General features: G+C 32.6%; 1 protein-coding gene and 1 non-coding gene across 2 annotated transcripts; one reads left to right on the top strand and one right to left on the bottom strand.

The window, feature by feature from the left end:
• Positions 1-233: 233 nt before the first annotated feature.
• LOC144837286 (PACRG-like protein) lies at positions 234-10,086 on the top strand. The gene is made up of 7 exons (XM_078692336.1): positions 234-578; positions 856-923; positions 1,341-1,431; positions 1,907-2,041; positions 5,640-5,747; positions 7,642-7,722; positions 8,365-10,086. Exons 1-7 carry the CDS (start codon positions 375-377, stop codon positions 8,407-8,409), a joined length of 732 nt encoding a protein of 243 aa, XP_078548462.1. The 5' UTR covers positions 234-374; the 3' UTR covers positions 8,410-10,086.
• Positions 6,952-7,026, bottom strand: Trnat-agu (transfer RNA threonine (anticodon AGU)). The gene has a single exon. It is a non-coding gene; the product is annotated as a tRNA-Thr (tRNA).
• Positions 10,087-21,909: the final 11,823 nt, after the last annotated feature.

Genomic DNA, 21,909 nt, shown 5'->3' with positions numbered 1-21,909 from the left:
GTCTAAAATATATTTTCGGATAAGCAAATTACTCTTTGCAGCATTTTGTAAATATTAACATATGAAAATTGAACAAGATTATTGTGTGATGTTTAGTAGGACCAAAAGCAATTTAAATAATATTATTATGACAATATTATTACAATTTGGATAGTACATACAACGGCCAGCTAAATGCATTAATGACGTTTCATACTATTCCTCACAAACAGTACACAACAGAGCAACGTCAAACAAACCGTGACAGACCCCGGTACTCGTTTCCTCACTTCGAGTAAATAGTTGTAGAATATTCATTTGCAAACCTCATAATCGCGGGGTTTATATCATTAAAAGCTGTTTATACTATGTATTAGTACACTGAATAAACAATAATGTCCTCATTTGGACCACCAAGGTCAACTTCTGGTAGTAAAGCTAGGCCAACAAATGCCAAATCTGGCAGCCAAGGCAAAACTGGAGCAGCCGGGGATATTCGTGGTGGTCGGGCTGCTAGTGGTAATAATAGTAGTGGGCCTAGGCCTAGACCGTCTCCTGTAAAACCGTCTCAGAAGTTGAACCCCAAAACAGTAAATCCTGTAAGCTATCCTTAAACGTTTCTTGATATGATAGGACGAGAGATTAGTTTAATACACAGCACAGTGCGTTTGCTAGTTGTTGTATACATTTTTTTTTAGAAGTAGGCCTACGTAACCCCCTCCCCTCTACTTAATTCTTTTATCACAAAACAGAGCTGATGTGTTCATGAAGATGTAATTGACTTAAGCCTAACTAGCCTAATCAAGTTATGGTTGGTATGAAGTAAACTCTCCATCATCATGCTATAAAATAATAATGAACAAAATTAAAATTTAGTTTGCAGATGCAAAAACTCCAAAATCAGCATTTGCAAGTGTGTACACCAATGGTGGAATTCCTTGCAGGTAAGTGTTACACAGTGGTGGTAGAAATTATGAACCACTTTATAATTATCTATTTTTGACAGACTAATAATATTATTATTGAAAAAACAGACTAAAAACTAATTGTTATCCTCTGCGTCTACTCTGTGACTTCGTTTTTGTACGGTTTTCAAATTAAAACATTCTGGGGAAAATTTCTTGTAATTTATGACTCAAAATAAAATTTTGTTATATCTACTCGTCGGAAAGACACCACGAGGTTGATTGTTGTTATTGGTTCAGTGGCGTTCAAGGAGGGGGTGGGGGGGGGGGGTGTTGTCTTGGTAGATTAGTGTTGATAAACGGTACAATCCCTTTTCCACAAACTTTATTTAATTAAACTACTAATAATTAACAGGAAAAGTAACTATTAATATTTTTTGTGATATTATATTGTAGGTTGAGTCATGGTTCTGTTAAACATAAGTTACAATGGAGTACAGATCCAAATATGTTATCATTTGATCCTCTCCTCATTACACTAGCTGAGGTAAAGTAGACTTTATACAAATAAACATTGAATTTCAAATACAGTCAACTCTCTCAAAACCGGACACCTTTGGGGTGGCCGAATTTGTCTGGTTTTCTGTAAAGTCTGGTATTCGGAATGTGTTTTGAAATGGTAAATATGAATTTCGGACCTTTTGGACCTCAAGAAAAGTCTGATTTTCAGAGAGTCCGGTATTGGGAGAGTTGACAGTAATTGTAATTCATATACCATGAAAGAAACGAACCCCTTTCACATTGCCTGGCAAAACAAGTTTACACACCAGGGCATCAACATGGCATTGTGGTATGGTAATACTAAGCAACTGCACGGTGGTATTTGTGTGGTGGTATTTACTTGTTGACCCAGACTGTCAATTATTTACCATTATGGTTATTTTGAAATTTATATTATAAACTTTTCTATTTTGATGGATTATGTTACCATGACAAAGTCTTTGTTATATCATGAATCTTAGGGTCTTCAAGAGTTTAAGCATCCGTACATGTTTGTGGCTCAGAATGGCTTTAAAGAACTGCTGCAAGTACCTGATGCTCAAGTTAAAGCCATGCCTGTACTGCCTAGGCTTATTCCTCCAATAAGAAGCGCTCTAGTAAGTTCCTTCCAAATTGTTATTATCACACAGTGAAATAGTAGAATTGACCAATGACAAGTGACAGCTCCGACGAGCTATCGTAAGTCACTTTCATCTACGTCCCCAAAGCTTTCAGACTCAAGTTCACAAACAACAAAAATAGAATCGAGGACAACAAATTATAAAGGCCACTTGTTAATATGCTTTTTTATTAAAATCAAAGAGAGTTCAAGATATGACCTTGTTAAAAAAAATGCACAGATTATAATGTGAGTGCAAAATAGTAATTCTAGGATATAACGCAAAGTTAGATGACAAGTTGAAAGTAAAGATATATCAATCTAGCTACTGAAGTGTTGTTCAACAGTTTTGTGTACATGGCTGCTGCTTCTAAATATAGTAACAACTAAAATATTAATAATACAAATAATGGACTGAATTGTGAAACTTTAGCCTAAATTGGCACTAAAAATAATTGTAAAATTTCATTTTTATTGATATTTTTCTCAATCCAATTTTTCAAACCATAAACTGTCTGAAAAACAAGAGATTTGTTTCACATCCGTCTAAATGTCTACAAAAAGTTTGCAGAAGTTAATTAGTACGCTGTAGTAACTTAGTATCATGCTAACCTACCAGATGTAGGTTCCTATTTATGGTTCATTCAGTGAGTTCATTTTCTAGCCTATATAATATTTTAATGTATTTATTATATCAATTTCTAAATTATCACTTCTATTATGGTAAAGTTCATGAATTATGTGAGATATCATACAGTAATAAGTGTAATTTAACTTTTATATGAAATTTGATATGAAAACAAGCAGGTACAAAAATGTCAGGTATCTCTTGTCACTATCAAGTAATAAATATTGTATGTTTTAATACGTTATAATGTATGATTTGACAAGTTACTCAATTCCAAATGAATATTCTTACAATTATCTTAATTGTGAAATGACTAAAAGCTCTAATGTCAACATGATTTCATCTGAATGACATTTTACTTGCCAGTTACAAATTAAGTGATATTCATCAAAGTATAATATGCAATATACTGGGCAATTTAGATATCAACATTCAACTGTTAATTTTAAAGTAACAGGAGAGCTAAAGCATGCTTAATAAAATTCTAAAGCATTATTTCATTTCATCTTTTATTTGGGAAAAAAAGAATACAAAATTTTCCATAGCTCAAGAACAAATTGTCTACATTATTATAAATTTAAGTTTAAAACAAAATATATAAACTGATGCCATTAGTAGTAGTATAGTGAGAGATTATTTATACAGTAGGTTTAGGTGCTATGGTATGGGCCTGTTACAGTTAGTAGACACGATACTGCAGGATGTTTATTGTCGCTAGAGATGATACCCTGGGAGAATTTAACCAGACAAGCAAGCTAAATTAGAACACCACCTGCCTTATATCTCATACAATTGATATCATTTTGACAAATATGTCTTACCGTCCTTTGGGTAAATTTTATTCTTTCTATTAAGGAAAGTGGTATTGACATTTTGATATAAATTATTTTGGAAGAAGTTAAATCATTTCAATCAAGTGACAATTGGAACATAAAATATCTGATTGAATGGTGTAGTTTTTTTCTTCATGATGTGTTTGGAATTTTGTTAAATGTTTTGCTATAATCATGATTCCTTCATGATTTTGGCACCATTATTTTTTTTTTTTTATTATTTATTTATACTGGGTAACCTCTTCATTAAAAGCCCAGTTATGATCAGTGGCTGATGAATGGCAATGGCTGTGTGTGTACTAGTACCACATCCACAACCCCATCACCTCCCCCCCCCCCCCCCCCCCCAGTAATTACGGTTCCACTGTCATAAGCGCTCGGCAACTCACTCGCTAAGTATCATTCAATTGTTTGTTTGTTGAAGGCTGTTTTCTTGCACAAGCAAACACTTTTAATGAATGAAATGAATCTCAATTTTTTATGTAAAGGTTAATGGAATGTATAATGTACAAAACTTTTTAATTCAGTTAATGTATTATTTTAGAATACAAATCAATACAGCAACCATAGCTCAAGGATGTTCGACAAGAAAACAAATTATACATGTATAGTATTTTACCTTCTTAACCTGCATTACATTTTGTTTATAATTCAGAATTTGTAATGTCACTGAATAATCTGAATTTGTACAATAATATGATTGATATATGAATTTAACTTGTCACTTTTCTTACACAAAAAGATTTGTTGATTGGATTTTGTTGTTGCTGACAATTTTTTAAAATAAATGATAACATTTAAATACATGTATGAATTTTGGTAAATTTGGTACAAGACAACATCCTGTAAACACACTAAATTAGATTAAGTTTGTGCGTGGGTTTTTAAAAATTCTTTTTTCCTAAAAGAAAAAACAATGCACAAAATAAAATATGTGTATATAGTAGGTGTAATATAAGCAAAAATGGCCAATAATGCTTTTTAATTAAAGTAATTCAAGGCTGATAATTGTACTTTAAAATTTAGATTTGATGATTTGTGTAATATTTAACCAAGTTACTTTAACACGCAAATAGTAATTCGTTTGGCCTTGGTCTTATGTTCACTTAAGTAGGATCTCAACAGTATTCGCTCACATTTAATTAAATGTACTCACTTATGGTGACATTTCAATAGTTGTTATTTTGAATTTAATGTGACCCTTTTAATTGATTAAGAAGGAATCAATTATATATATATATTGATTTTCTTGAATGTTAATTCCATCTTACTGTACTGTAATGGTATCAGTATTAAAAAACTATGAAATAATGACAGCTGCAGCTACTGATAAATCCATAATAAATAAACATTATGTGTTGTAATATTTATATAGCGCTTTTTAACAAGCAGCAGATTGTCCCAAAAACAGTGGAATGCTAAACTAAAAAGGTTTGTTTTTTAAAATGGTTTTGAAAACTTTTGAAAGCTGTCTTTCTGATAGAGTTGATATAAATCAGTAATTAAAATAAAAGTGTATAGCATGGTATAAACATCTCAAGTACACCAGCAGTGAAGTCAAGTGATACTAGTATCCGCCAATGACGGCCATGTGTCTTCAGAAGAAGACGGCTACGAGAACATGTTTTTTAAAGAACATTTCCTTACAATACAAACAACTCTCTATTAATCCACTATCTCATCTCTTGTTTTAAATAGTTTAATTGCATACTTTAATTTTAGTGGTAGATACTTCGATTCCAATCACTAGATTTTAATCATGTATAAGGTTTATATTGGTCATTACACAGTCCTTTTAAAGCAATATTTTTTCATAATAAAGATAAAATGTATTAGGCATTAATGTATTCATTCAAGCATGATTATTCATTTTGTTAACCCCATGATTAAGTTAAAATGAATAATTTTGATTAATAAGGTTATATGGGTTAGTTACAAATTAATCATGGAGCTACTGTACTATTTTGTCGACCTAGCTTTCTTGTTTTTCTTGAGAAGACATTTTGCCAATCTATATAATAAAATAAATTATTATATAATAAATCAATGTTTGATTTGAATTTGGAAACTTATGCTACAACATTACAGTAATTAATTAAAAAAATATATTTTTATCTTTTTGTTTTTTAAAATAGGCTTCTGCACATGATTGTGTGTTTGAGGGCGCTCTGAATGCTCTGGTTCAACTCAGTAATGTTGTCGGAGATGCCATGATTCCACATCTTAAGTCTTTATTAACACATGTAAGTATGAAACGCAAAATGTTACAAACTTTTCATTTATTAAAATGCTGAACATGATTAATATATAATTGTTACAGATCAATTATAATTATACCAAAACTTTTAAACAAATTTATAATTGATTATAGATGTAGACTTAAGCATCGTCTACACTATCAAACTTTATGTGACAAAAAAATGTGATGTGCCCATATATGGACATGATAATGGCATATCAGTACCATATTTGGGCATATCACTACCATACTTGGGCACATCACACTTTTTTTTGTCAAACTTTTTTGATAGTGTAGACAGAGCTTACATGATCTTCCTTTACCCTGCGGCTTATTTTATATCAAAGCCTCGCTTATTCATTAGAAAACTTATCTCAAATTTCGAAACATAAAAGTTTCTATTTTCAAGATCATAATGTAGAGCTATTTTTAGACCTTAACAAAATAAGGTAATCATTATTACCTAGAAACATAAAAACTTGTATTTCTCGTTAAATGGTTCAACTACTTCTTGTAAACTGGGTTTCTGTAATGAATACAGAACAGTGTTCCGGAATTAGTTCTCGCTTATTTCATTTGTAATGGAAATTAAGCATCACCTTAAGGCTTCAGATCATCATTTGTTTTTTCAAACTATTTTGTACTTTAATCATTATTTTGTCATGTGTTTTCCTGTGATGTCATAGTGCCACTAGAAAAACAATATTGCTACATCCAAGATAATTATCAAGGCTAATAATGTAAAATACAAGCCACAATTTTGAATGTGTATACAATGTTGGATTATTAATGTTGTAGGGATTCAGCTAGCCCCCAGTGAGCCAGACAATTGCATTGCAATGTTCTACATTGGGTTTAACTCTTAAAATGAACTAAGAACATATGTTCTTATTTTACAGGTGAATTTTGTTTATGCAATTTTGTAGCAAGCTTTTTTTGATAACTCATACACTGTTTATTGCAGTGACTGCCTATAAACTTCTGCATGTTACTGCAGTTAAAAATATAGTTACTGCAGTAACTGCTGTAGAATAGTTTTGACATGATCACTTACCAATCAAAAAGGAACCTCAGCAAAATAAATTTGTATCAACTATTATAGTAATAACAATGTTTATATAACATTTACATTACAATAATTAGATGTTTTGCCCTACTCTGACGTAATTTGTACTTTATACTAAGTACATTTGAGAAAAATTCGCAAGTAGTTCTCGGGTGGGACTCGAACCCACGACCTCCAGATCACTAGCCTGGCGTTCATACCTCTAGACCACCGAGCTTGCGCTGATGGCTAGTGGTTAGATTCGAGCCCAAGTAAGCAGCGGGTACTGCACCAACAGGATTGTAATTGTAGTTTTGCGTCAGGGAGTTGAGTAATTAGATGTTTTGCCCTACTCTGACATAATTTGTACTTTATACTAAGTACATTTGCGAAAAAATTTGCAAGTAGTTCTCGGGTGGGACTCGAGACCTCCAGATCACTAGCCTGGCGTTCATACCTCTAGACCACCGAGCTTGCATTACATTACAGTAATAATCACTTCCTATTATCAATCATTCAATTCATTTTAAGTGTTTTTATTTGTTGTCTTGTCCTGCATATGCTTGGTCCACTAAGCTGTGACCTGGGATGGGATGGGATGGGATGGGACTCTACAGCTCACTATGTTGATCGGTCGGTCAACACTAACTTGAGCATGCGACTGCAGCCATGTATATGGCCTTGTTTTATTTTAAATAAAGAATGATTTTACATACAATCCCACAATGTATTGTAATCCTCCTCATACATAAATACACACACAAAATAGAAAATTACTATTAATTACTATTTTATAAAATACTTTTTGTTCTGCTGACTCGGTACCTGAATTATCTGAATGCTTAATTTTCAGCTCTCCAAGAAAGTCATGAATAAATTATGGAAAGAGAAAGTTGTTAGAGCATTAAACGACATTGAGATGGCGTGTGGAGCTGTAAGTTCTTTAATATTTATTCTTCTTAGAACTAAATTAAAATTAAGCAGAATCTTAATTAATGGCTGTAATCATTTGAATAACATAAGTGTACATACTTAGTTTGTTAGTAAACTTAGAGCCTCAGGCATATATAAATATATTATATTTAAAAGTTAGTAGAATAGAATTTAAATTACACTATAATTATTCATTTATTGATTAGTATTATTTTTGTAATTATGTAACTTTTGATGAAATAATTGATGGAATTATTAAGTTCCATTTTATAATTTAAATAAGAAATAGACATTAAGTTGTTTTTCTTCAGTGAGAATCCATCAACGCCATGCTTGTAATTTATAATCTGCTGTGGTTTTCAACGTATAAATACGTGGATATTCCTCTATGGAACTGTGAAATGACGAGAGACCTATGTGACCTCCCCCTCCCCTTAAACAGAAGCATTCTTTTAAATTTTTGTACACTAGTATCAACTTAAAATGTTGGTACAAGAAGCAACTACCAACTTTCTTTGATTAATCTATTATTACCTTATAATTTCACATTTACTGTTTTTCAATTATTAATATGTTTATGATTGATTTAATCAATATCTCCAACGTACAATGTCACGCACAATTTTTTTCCTTTTTTTTACAGGAAAGTGTGTTGGTTATAAAGTCAAAAATTCCAACATACTCTTAGCTTTTAAATGAGCCAGGTTTTGACATGTGAAGATCTGAAGTGGCATGAGGCATCATCATGTTAGTGGGGGGAGATATCTAGTACAGAAACAAATGACTAAAGCTCTGTCTACACTATCACTAACTAGTTTGACAAAAAAAAGTGTGATGTGCCCAAATATGGTAGTGATATGCCCAAATGTGGTAGTGATATGACCAAATGTGGTAGTGATATGACATCATCATGTCCATATATGGGCACATCACATTTTTTTGTCACATAAAGTGTGATAGTGTAGACATGTCTTTATCATGTCTGTGGAGAAAAAATGTCTAGTATTGCATAGTGTACATACTGTTAAAGTTGAAGTATTGGTAATGATAGGTAACCATTCAAATTTATTGAAATATAATATATATTATATATACAGGTCTTGCTTTAATTTACATCTTTTATACCATATATAACAAGAGTGTGATTAAATAAATAAATACGAAAAATATATAGTGTGTGCTCTACCAGACAGTGACTGTCCTTATGATGTGTAGGCAAACATGTACCCTTCAAATTTATAAATTCTTCAAATTCAATACAGTACAACTTAGTAAAATGTTAAAGATGTATTGAAAAATGAAGATTAATTAAATCAGACTTTGAATATGTTGTTTTGTAGTTTTAATAAAGTTAATCATTTCCATAGAAAAAAAAACGAAAAAAAAAATGTTTTCACTTATAAAATGACAAAATAAATGGTTAAAATCCATTGGCTGGCAGCCAATTTGACCATTTTTTGCTTTAAATTACATTTTTTTCAGGTACATACATTGTTTTTCGATATAATTTTTGGTCAAAGTGGATAACTATTATGTTACATTAAAATGTAATATTCAACAAAAAATTGTTAAAGAATTATTTTTTCAGGGGGACAATACATCTTTAAACTATTGATTGACTTGAAAATATGAAATATGTATAGTTTTTGTGAACAGCCAGTAGATTAAAGAAACATATTTTGTTAAAGTGGCACAATATTTAGGTAATAACCCAACAGTCATGTTCTAATTTTCTGGATTTATTTTAAAATGTAAGAATATATTACTGCTTATTTATATTTTGATAAATGTACAGCTTTTAAGGCCCAGTGGCCATATTTCACCAATCACACTTAAGCGAGATATTTCCTTTAAATACTATTTACTTAAGTATTTGCCTTAAGCGGTATTTACTTAGATAAGAGAATTTGTAAATTTTAAGGGTAAGTATTTTCATTGTGTGAATGGTAAATATCGCCACAGGCCTGTTATAAATATTACATGTGTTTATGTTAAAATGTTGTCAACAAAAGGAACATAATGGGAAGGAGCGAAAAATAAATATTTGGATGGATGAGAAAGTAGTGTATTATAGTAACATTTAATGAACACTGTAATGTACTTGATGTAACCAACAAACGATTTAATGAATGGATGGATTTAAACAAGATAATACAGTGTAATAATTGATAGATAGATAAATACATGTCTTAGATACTAACTCAGTGAAGACAAATGTGTAAACGTTTCAAATACTCACGTGACTTTGAAAATCAATCTATCATATCTTTCGTCATTTTAGCTCTACAACTAATTGCCGGATTTAGAACCGTTACAAAAATAAGCTCTACAGAGACATTTAGAGAAGAAATTTGTTATAACTAAAGACAATTCAGAAATGAAGCACTTTTAATATTCTGTTTTTGTCCATATTTAATCGTTGAATTAATACATAATACACACTGCATACATACTACATCGATGACGTTTAGTTCCAAATTTTGACGCAACGCAACTTGTTGCGCAGCGCAAGTACAGTTCTACGATCCAAGCCTAATGATTGGTTCCCACTAGAGACAAAACGCACGTCATGTAACGCAACGTAAGGTAGTTGACCAATCACAAGCGATGAATTATTCGAATTGTCGCTTGTCATTGGTCAACACGTTTGCGTTGCGTCTACGTCCTAGTGGGAACCAAGCTTTATAGGTACTGGTTGGGACACTAACGTCTCTTCTTAATAATTTTATAAAACAATTTCTAAAAGCTAAAAAAATTGCTTAAAACAGACGCGATGAATTATAATGTGGTTATAATATATAATTTGTTTTCGGTGGAGGCGATTAATTAAATTTTATATACGATTACAAATTATATACAGCGGAAGGTTACCATATCATTATCCCACGTACTCAATTATGCTCTCTTATAATTGTTCAAAAAGGTAGATGAAAATACATCGAACAAATAATGAATCAAATATTACACGAAAGGTCCAAGATAACGTATTAGGCCTATACCTACTTCATGGCGACGAGTTCAAAATATTACTAACATCAACTAAAGTGACAATTGTTACGACATTTCGACAGAAATCCGTGTGAACACCAGAGGCCCAAGATAACGCATTGGTATTAGGCCTATACATACTTCATGACGATGAGTTCAAAATATTACTAACATCAGTTAACTTGTGACAATTTTTACGACATTTCGACAGAGATGTGAACGTGACATTTTGAATTTTGACAGCAATGGAATTATCTAGCTAGCTAATAAATTTGATAGTATTCATGCAGGCAGACAATGATTTTTACAGATAAAACCTAGTCTGATCATTTTTTTTAATTGTAAAATATAATACGAGTTATTATTACAGTACAGATAAAGCATATTCTTTATAACGATATTATCACCATACAAGTCTATCCAATTAAGTCCTAAGCTCTGTCTACACTATCAAACTTTATGTGAAAACGAAATGTGATGTGCCCATGTATATGGAAATGATGATTTCATATCACTACCATCATTATTTGGGCATTATCACTTACCGTCACACTCTTTTTTGTCAAGCTAGTTTGATAGTGTAGTCAAATCTAATAGCCCATAATTATAGGGAAATGATGATGTCATTAATATTATCACTACTATATTTGGGCATATCACTACCATCATACATTTGTTGTCAAACTAGTTTGATAGTGTAGACAGGTATTACACTAACTTCAATTTACTCTCTAGACTCCGTCCACAACAGATCTTTTTCGCTTTAAAAAAATAAATACATTTCATAGCTCTCAATAGTTTTCTCATGAGGCTAAACCCATATTTCAACTTTCTTATTCTTCAACTCCAAATGACCAAAAAGGTAAACGTACCCTGATTTCTAAGAATTATCTAAATAATTTCAAAGGCGTTCCGACTTTAAAATCAATTGTATTGGAAGAAACCTATCTGAACAATTTATTATAGCTCGCATTAAAATGCGTTATTTTAGCTCTAACAAATCGCTGTAATAAACTAAATATATGTTACATGTTATTTTAGAAAACATTTGTACAGATTATGACAAGGACGAATATGGTTAAAATAATAATGATTATGTACAGCGAAATGGAAACATTGATTTATGTCAAATACATTCAACGTGTTTATTTTAAAAGAAATTATGTATTTCTTTTTAACGATTCAGAAGTAATTATATAAGTCTTAAAGCTTGGTTCCCACTAGAACGTAACGCAAGGACGTAAACGCAACGCAAGCGTTTTAACCAATGACAAGCGAAGTTATAGACAGTTAGCAATCACAAGCGAATAAGCAATCGCTTGTGATTGGTCAATTCACTTGCGTTGCGTTACGTCCTTGCGTTGCGTCGCTAGTGGGAACCAAGCTTAAGAAAACTTGGATCCAACGCAAGGGACGAAAGCGCAACGCAAGGGACGTACGCGCAACGCAAGGTACCGTACGTAATAAGCGCGACGCAAGGACGTAAGCGCAACGAATCTGCGATTGGTTAACTCATTTGAGTCGCACGCCCTTGTGCTATGTCATGTGAATTACGATTTACTTATTAAAACATTGTTACAATATATTATGTATATTCATTACATATTGAATGTTCGTAAACAAGTAAATATTATTATATTTTTATGTCAATGTTTATTACAGTTAAAAAAACTTGATTCAATCTGTTTTTTATGGCATGACATTTCAATTTAAGGTAGTTCGTCTTGTTTTCCGACTAAAACTAAAAAAGAAACCAGTTTAATATCGACTTATCTTTCTTTTCTTCATTCACCTCCAAACGTAAGTTGGTCAAGCAATTTGGTCTACTGCTGTACGACGACTATCAAACGTAGTAAATGTGGTAGCACGACATCAATATAGGACGTGCTCTTGTGCTGTGTCCTAGATACTACGTCACCAAGAAATGTAAAGATTTCTAACGATGGTTTCTGACAACATTCTGTGCTAATATCATCATCTGATTAAGATGTATTGTAACGCCTTTAGCTTCATACAGGGTGCTACTCTATCAGGATTTTAACAGTTTACAATTTTGTATGAATTATACATGAGTTATAGCGTGTAAAATAACGGGAGCTACAACTAGTGTATCTAGGCCCATTATATACTTTTGGCATTGCAATAGTTAAAAGTGCTACACTAATAATGTTAGTTCCAACATGTCCTCGTTTACGAAATAATATGCTTTTGAGTTCATACGCCAAAATGGTGACGCATTGTCAACGCGATGATGACGCATTGTCAACGCAATGATGACACATTCTCAACGCGATGATGACGCATTCTCAACGCGATGATGACGCAATTTTGTTTCATCTAGCTCCTACATTAGTTTGCTTAACACACAATTTTGTCTAGATGTATTTTAATTCAGGCTCTCGAGTCTCACTACAAGCTTAATAGCCTCACAATTTCAAACCATTTATGCTTGTTATGAGGATATAGGCCACGGCCCACATATATATTTTTTGATTGCTTAAGAAAATTCTAGCAGTATTGTATCCCAAATAAGGATACAAGATACACAATATTTTATTGTCGATACAAAAGCAATATATTTTATAATATCAAAACATAAATCACTCTTACTAATTATACACATGACAATCGAAAAAAAACCTTTATTTTATTGTTATATCTAGTATTCGTGCCTGGTTTTGAATTGTGTTCTGAAATTAGTATGTTGTTGCAATATTAAGCTGTAACCGCAAATTATTACAATTTACTATTCCATTCTGTAATAATTATAGGCCTAAACTACGTTACACAGAAATTATATAATATTATGAAATTACGGTCTTATACGATAATAAATACACCGCCAAAGATGAAGACGTCGACGACAACGATGAGATTGGAAATTATCTTTTATCGCGCGCGTAAAGTTTGTGATACGTGCGCGTCATTATTATCAACTTTTAAACTCGCCGTGGCGCGTATTAGTCGCGTAGGTAAGCTAATCCGAACTCTTTATTTATTAATGAGACACCAAAGTGTTAAGATTGCCTGTGGTAGAGTATTAATATTGACTTTCTTCGACACCTTTTCCATTCCCATAATTCACTTTAATGAACGCCAGCTCTGTAATGTGCGGTATATTACTACTTTAGGGTTTAAGACTGTTATTATGTGATGCTGTATCGATTCACCAGTGAGAGGGGTCTGAGGCAAAACAGAATAACTACAATGTAAATCATCATTACTAAATAATAGTGATTCACGGCTTGACATTTTAGAAGCTGAGTGTTTGTTAAATTTAAATTAAAGTGTTGTATTTGTGATAATAGTAGGTTGTCTATCTAATCGATACACTCAGCCAACCCCACTTAACGCCACCTAAAAACCTGTCAAGCCTTCTAATATGCAGACAGATATGTTCGTAAAAAATTATTTAACAAAAAACCAAAAACACGTCACACACATGATGTGTGTATATTGCGCAATGATATTTCAGATATTTTAATCCCCAACAATATGCCAAATTTTGTTCATAGTGAATTTGAATCAAGGCCATATGGGGACACCAACACGTTTATGACGCACGCGGGCACTACTCATGTCACGCGGCGACTGTATCATCATTTAAACGCGCGCGTTCAACTTTAAAATCCAGCCGCAAACGAAGTCGATCGTGAAAGATAAAATGAACTTGCAGAAACCTTTAGGCCTAACTTCAGAGAAAACATGATGCCTTTGACATGTTTGATAGTACCAATAATTTATCCTGTTTATGGTGTTTTTACAGGAATATGCCTACGGTATCGGACACAAGAATAACGTAGATAAATATATACTTACTCAATAACTCCCGCGGTCCTCTTAATCATTTAATCATAAATGTAATATGAGAGTATGAGTACACGACGGAGAAGAGAATGCCACTGAATATCAATATATCGTGGGGATAACGTACTTTTAATGTTCAAGATTACAGTAGTAACTTAAAGCAAAACTATTTTAATGTTCATTGAATGCATAAGTGGAAGAGTGGAAGTATTCTTAAATTTACAAATGATAACAATAATTATGATGCTCATTAATTCTAACTAAAGAATAATTCGTATTTTAATAGTACTTACAACAGTGATAACACATCATCAATGTATTTATGTTATATACTTATGCATATAATAGGATTACTGTAGGCTATTGGTGACATTTTGAGTTCCTGTGTTTTGTTCCTGTAAAAACATTTTTTAATGATTATCTACGGTAGATGCATAATTATTATAAATACTATTTTTATAGGCCGTATAATTGTCATCAAACTTTGAACGAACTAGGCATATCTTTGTAAAGTGGCTTCAAATCAACTAATCACTTCGATAGAACGTTATTACAAAATACGACAGCTCACGTTTATTACAACATACGACAGTTCACTTTTAATATAAAATACATGCTTGGTTCCCACACTACGCAATGACGTAAGCGCATCGCGAATGGACCAATCACGAAGCGATAGATAATCGGCAGTTGTGATTGGTCAACTCACTCGCTTTGCGTAAGTGGGAACCAAGCTTTTGACAATTGGAAAAAACTATTTCCTTTTAAAAACACGGCCGCCTCGCGCCCTAATAAGTGCATGTGATTTTTCTTTTTAATGTGAAGCGAAATCGACTTAAATTGGCCAATATTAATGCCGAACCGAATCGTCATCATTTATCCTACAAACATTAAACGCGTGAAGATTTCACGGTTCACCTTGTCAATTATATGGCCCGGTTTGGTTATCATCAGATTAACGATGTTCATAGCTCCTCTGAAACAGCCTCCATACAAAATAAAATGAATTTACTAATATAATATACTACCCGCTACAATTTGCAACTCTATAGTAATAAATTAAAACTACTTAAAATAATTCTACGATAAAATGTACGTCGTATTTTCGTACATTTGACATAATAATAAGCAATAGTCGTTGTTTGGGGCGAAATCCACGCACGCGTGAAAAAATGGTTACGTGAAGCGGAAAGTATCACGTTCAACGCACACGCGCGCGTGTCCTATCAATCTGCACTAATCCGGTCATATAGAAATATGACGGTATGTACACTACATCATCACATCATATTTAATAGCCTTAAGCCTTCTGTAGGCATTTGTCATGTTGTATTAAGCCACAACTATTACCACTGATGTAACCAATCTATCTAGGCCTACAGGCCTTCATTAATCATCAGATTCAAAGCAGCTTAAAATAGACTAATTACAAGGCGAATTAATCAAGCGCCGGTCAAGTATTTATCAATTATATAATGCTTGATTCCCACGCAACACAGGAACATTAGTGAATTTGACCAATCAGCGACGGAGGTGTGCATTCCAAAGTGTCGTTTGTGATTGGTTAAAGGACTGCGTTGCTGAATGTGCGTACATGCGTATGATGGGAACAAAGCTTAAGGGTAAATTGTCTGAGCATGTAAAATAACCAACGTAATCGACTTGTCATTATTGCCTAATCGTTTTAATCAACATTCTTCAATGGATATTTAATTAACATCTCCAATACGAGGTTGTAGACCCCTTCCAGTCGATATAATGAACAAAAATAATTGAATATTTTCAATACGCATTGTACAATCGATGACAGCATATAGGACTTATTTATGAACTTATTAAAATAAGTTAGGTTCATCTATATCGTTATCATCGCGAGGCTGTGTTAATTCTGGAATAAATTTTAATGTACATTATACAGGTTTTCAAATAACAGGCATTTTACAAACGATCATTCTTTTGATTAAAAAATACAGCAAATAATAATAAAAGTTAATATACCGTACCACCAATAGTTCGCTGTCGAATGTTGTAATGTCCTCGTGACCACATGAAGGATATTATTTAAAAATCTGAATATTGAACGCTTACATTATTATTGAATGCTGTTTGATATTGGTGCTATGATGATGAATGACATGTTCTAGGCCGTAATAAAACCGATAAAAAGCCATTTTAATTAATAAATGAATTTTTTTCCGTCTAGCATTTAGGCTACGTAATATTGAAGATAAATAATATCGATTATATAGTTAGGAAGCATTAGTGAGTACAATGTATGACGTATTGACACATTATCATGGAAATGAACGGTTTCTTATATTAAAAAGATGTATGTATTCCGAGTATACCTTATTGACGCAAAACACGCACGCGCGCGTTAAAACTACTTGTCGCGTAAGCGGCACCTTTGTACGTTATGTTCACTGGGAGCACATTCTATTGGCGCACCTTGAATGGATACATTTATTTTGAAGGGTGGGGCTTGTTTCATCCAAAATAATAAGTGAGGGAGGGTTCAATAGATTCTATTAGGTTTAGTTTATTACGGAAATTTATTTATTTAATATACTAAATACAAGTTTACTTGTAATTTTGTATTCTTTCGTCAATATAAGATAGGCCTAAATATAATTCTTCAATATTGATGAGTGTTAAGCACTGTCTACACTATCAAACTAGTTTGATGTGATCAAATATGGTATAGTGGTATGCGCAAATATGGTAGTGATGACATCATCTATATTATGGGCTCATAAAGTTTGATAGTGAAAGAATTATGCAATTCTAGTTAGTTATTTTAGTTATTGGTACCATGATGCCCGTCATGCTAATCTCTGTCGAGACATCTCTGATGCAAAAATAATGTTACGCCAATAGGTATGACACGGTGCCCTATATATCGAGGTTCTCTTCCGAGTGGCGAAAACCTACTGATATGCGCCGTTAGTCGTCGCCTCCAGAACCAATCAGGGTGGGATCCGACCTTCGAATAATAAATAAATATTGATGCTCCCTTTCGAACCATTATATATATATACAAATATATACACAAAAATGTCAAGACATTATCAATAGGTATATGAAATATAATCCGTGACCGGAGATCTGTTTTACAAAAATATCAACATTATACGATATATACACAAAAACGTCATTATTAATATGAAAAATAATCGTCACCAGAGATCTATTTTACAAAAAATATCAACAGTATTAGTATATATGCCAATCAGCATATGCATTTAAACAAAATATTTTTATTTAGGTCATGGACTCTAACTAGGTAATTATTGTGTCTGTAAGTATATTCAATTCAACTTTTATAAATATACCAAACACTTACTCCACTTGCAACCACATCGATAATATTACTAATATGACCTTGCAACATTTACTGTTTCTTGAAAACAACAAAATTATTGTAGATCTATAGGATTATTATTTTCAATGAATAAATATGGTTGTCATGGTATCGGATCTTCGTGACATTTATGTTGTTATTAGATGCACTGACACAGTATACATCATTATTGATCGTTTGTATATAAGTAGAATTAATTTGTTTTATTCGATACTTATTCAATTTGCGTCCACATTGCAACTCCATAACAGCTGTTTAAAGCTTCGTTCCCACAATTAGGACGTTGCGTCCAAGCGATGTGACCAATGACAAGCGACAGTTCGGATAATCCATCGCATATAATTGGCTAAATTACTTGCGTTGCGCTTACGTTCTTGCGTCGCATCCTGGGAATCACGCATATCTATTTATCACAATAAAACTAACATGTCACGTGATAGTTATTCAAATCACTCTCTGCCTGTTAACGAATGGTTGCGTCATATGGCCTCCCATACAACAGACGTTTCAAGAATTACGAAGATATTATAAAAAAAACGAGTTGAACACCCAAATCCCCTTCTACCATTTAGTTACAACCCGGGCATCCAAACGAAAGATTGGTTCTCACATAGGCTAAACCTATTTATAGGTCCATGTTTGGCTTTCACACTCACGTGGAAGTGCAGCATCCACACAGGCTAGATTTATGATTAATATGATTCTAAATATTGATATCGGAGAACACCAATCTCGAAAACTAATTTGATTTTATAAGCAACTGGGTTAGACTAGGTGGGCAGCATAAATATAAATTAGGTCGTGTCAGAAGTCCCAGTGTTTAGACACATAAACAGTACTCAAAGATTTAAACTTAGTTATACATATTGCCTTGGTTATAGCATAGGTCACGTCCATGCAACAACGTTCAGAATTATAAGAATCTTATTTTGTCAGAATGGAACGCATGGACATTTTCAGTGATACTAAAGCTTGGTTCACACTATGACGCAACGCAAGCGCGTAAGCGCAATGCAAGTGAATCAACCAATCACAAGCGACAGTTCGGATAATACATCGCGCTTGTGATTGGCTAAATTATTTGCGTAGCGTACTAGTGGGAACCAAGCATTAAATATGCCTATTATATCTTAAAAATTTATCTTATAAACAAAATAATAATAATAGCTGTCACTACTCGAGGCGATTAATAGTAAAATATATTAAATGTAGACATTTTCTTATAAAGTTTCTATAAATAGTAAGTAATAATATCGCCAGTACATTTAAAAATGTATAGATATCTGTTTGAAGGACTCATGTGATTGCTAATTATTGAAACCATCTAATAAGCTGGCAAATCATTGTGTGTCCAGTAATTATCCAGAATAGTATTTTGTTATATAAAATAATCATTTTTTGTCGACGGATTCGAATGATTAATTGCGAATAATTTCTTGTATGCGAATAAATATACAGTAAATAAAATAATATATGATGAAATGGAATATCATTTTCGATTCAACATAATAAAAAATAAATTCCTATTTAAAATTTAGAATGTTATTATTATTACAATCAAAGTAACATTACAAAAGAAATAAACTACACGCAAACTAAATCATTTAAATATTCTAATTTGAGTTTCCTTATTTGGAATCATCTTGTAAAATAGTTGGGTTTGGTTGTGTCTGTGGCAAGAGTTTCATGGGTGTTTTCATCGTTTCGGATAGCATTCTCAATCTCATAAAGCTCTGTCTACACTATCAAACTTTATGTGATAGAAAAATGTGATGTGCCTATATGTGGACATGATGTTGTCATATCACTACCATATTTAGGCATATCACTACCATATATGTGGACACATCACACTTTTTTTGTCAAACTATTATTTGATAATGTAGACAGTCAGGTTCCTCATGTATGAAAATAGGGGTTCCGTAGGATTTTAATGCCCAAAGTGAGATTTCACTTGATTTCACTTTATTATGGTGCTAGGATACCAAAAATGCTAGGTAACAAATTTTCACGATCCTGTAACCATGGTAACAGTCCCAATTTCAAAATGGCGACCAAATGGCCATATCTCCATAACCCTTTGGTCTATTGACAAGATATTGGTATCAAAATACTCGGAATATATATATTTATATTCGTTGTAATAGAACATTTTTACTAAATGTAACCGGAAATGCTATTTTTCTGTACTATTGACCCTTGACCTTGACTTGTACTGTATCTAAAAAACGGCTGGTCATGGACATTTTAAAATGGTCTCAATTTGCTCAGACCATACATATTTATATTTATTGTAATGCAATATTTTGTAAGAAAATGACCGGAAGTTGGCGCCAGCATTATATTATTTCTTTTACCAATTTTAACAATTAAGCTAACATCAAAACATTCAGCAATGATAAAATGCCCTGCAACTCTTAACTACTTTATGACTAAGCCTATCAAGTTCGGGGTCCGGATGGATATTGTATATCAATGAAATCAAACTTTTAATTTAGTGGCAGAAACAACATTTAGTATGAAATTAAGGGTGTTGCCCGGGTCACTAGGGAAACACTCCTGGGTCCGCCCCTGGCTATAATAAGCATTGAATTTGCCCTCTCACCCAAAGTGTGCTTTTTTCGGGGCTTGTAACTTGAACGCAAGACAAAATACCGAGTGAATGATCAAAACGTAGCATAAGGTTATAGTATTACTTAAACGAATAATTCGCATTCCCATTGTTACAATACAGGTGGCATCGCCGATTTTACGATTTTGCACGCTAAGAATGAAAGAAAATGAATAAACGTAGAGCCACACTTCAAATGTTATAAAGATATAACAATATAGTTATATAGCCTACATAAATCATCCTATAAATGTTTATTATTTCAAATGGAAGTGAACTGAAGTAATCCACGACCACATGGATTTTCTTCACGTAGATGTACATTTTCGGGGGCACAAATAAAAAAAAATAATTCAGACATTCATACCTAGAAACCTCTTAATTTTCATAATTTATGGCTGTTTCACAGGGCAAAGAATGGACAGAATTAAAGCGAAAAAGTAAGGTGTATTTCTAATAGCTAAAATAACATTTTATGTTGAAAACAACACCTAATACATATTTTTAAATAATTTTGAACAACAACAAAATGCGGATGAATTTAATTTTTACTTTTTTTATATATATTATAATTATATTCCTAAAAATGTTTTTAGGAATTAACATTATTTTGTTGACATGTAATGTTTTATTCCCCCAAATAATTTTGTGCTGCTATTAAAAAAAGTTCTGTTTATAAATTATTTTGCAGAAAAATTGCCAAAACAATAAAACGTGAAAAAGAACAAGAAAAAAAAAGGCGATGTGTCTGAAAAGGAAGATGAAAATAAAACAAGTTAGTTGTTAGTTTATAAGTCACATATTTACCACATTTATACTTTTGGACTCTCAGTGGGCAAGTAAAGAACCATTTACAACAAGAATATGTAAAAGTGTATTTCAATCCATTTCACCATTGGAAAGTCATTAGGGCACAAAGTTTGAAGAACTGTACTTTATAATATATTGCCTTAATATATGTTTGTCTAATGCAGAAAATAAGTTTGTATAAACTGTGAGGGTGTGTTTTGTCTAATTCTAACAAACATTTGAAACGTAATTGATTGTCAATTTGTTACAGTTGATGATTACACTGTCAAAATTGCTGTTCCAGGATCTATTCTTGGAAATCTGCGGAATAGAGAACATACTTAGCTGGACAGGAAAGTTATTTACTGTCTTTGCTACAGATGACAATTACACTGTGAGCATTGCTGTTCCATGATCTATTCTTGATAATGCTCAGTCTCCTGAGCTGAGAACATACTTAGCTGGACAGGTAAGTTATTTACTGTCTTTGCTACAGATGACAATTACACTGTTAGCATTGCTGTACCAGGATCTATTCTTGCTAATGCTCAGTCTCCTGAGCTGAGAACATACTTAGCTGGACAGGTAAGTTATTTACTGTCTTTGTTACAGATGACAATTACACTGCGAGC

This window comes from Antedon bifida, chromosome 3 (assembly GCF_963402885.1).
Source record: "Antedon bifida chromosome 3, ecAntBifi1.1, whole genome shotgun sequence".
Classification (NCBI taxonomy): domain Eukaryota; kingdom Metazoa; phylum Echinodermata; class Crinoidea; order Comatulida; family Antedonidae; genus Antedon; species Antedon bifida.
The sequence above is the reverse complement of the archived record's forward strand: the minus strand, read 5'-3'. Positions and strand labels throughout refer to the sequence as shown.

Bases quoted from the DNA above. Each gene is read 5' to 3' on its own strand.
- LOC144837286 (XM_078692336.1), top strand. From the start codon at position 375: ATGTCCTCATTTGGACCACCAAGGTCAACTTCTGGTAGTAAAGCTAGG. The intron at 924-1,340 runs GTAAGTGTTACA...ATTATATTGTAG, and splicing joins AATGGTGGAATTCCTTGCAG to GTTGAGTCATGGTTCTGTTA. The intron at 5,748-7,641 runs GTAAGTATGAAA...CTTAATTTTCAG, and splicing joins TTAAGTCTTTATTAACACAT to CTCTCCAAGAAAGTCATGAA.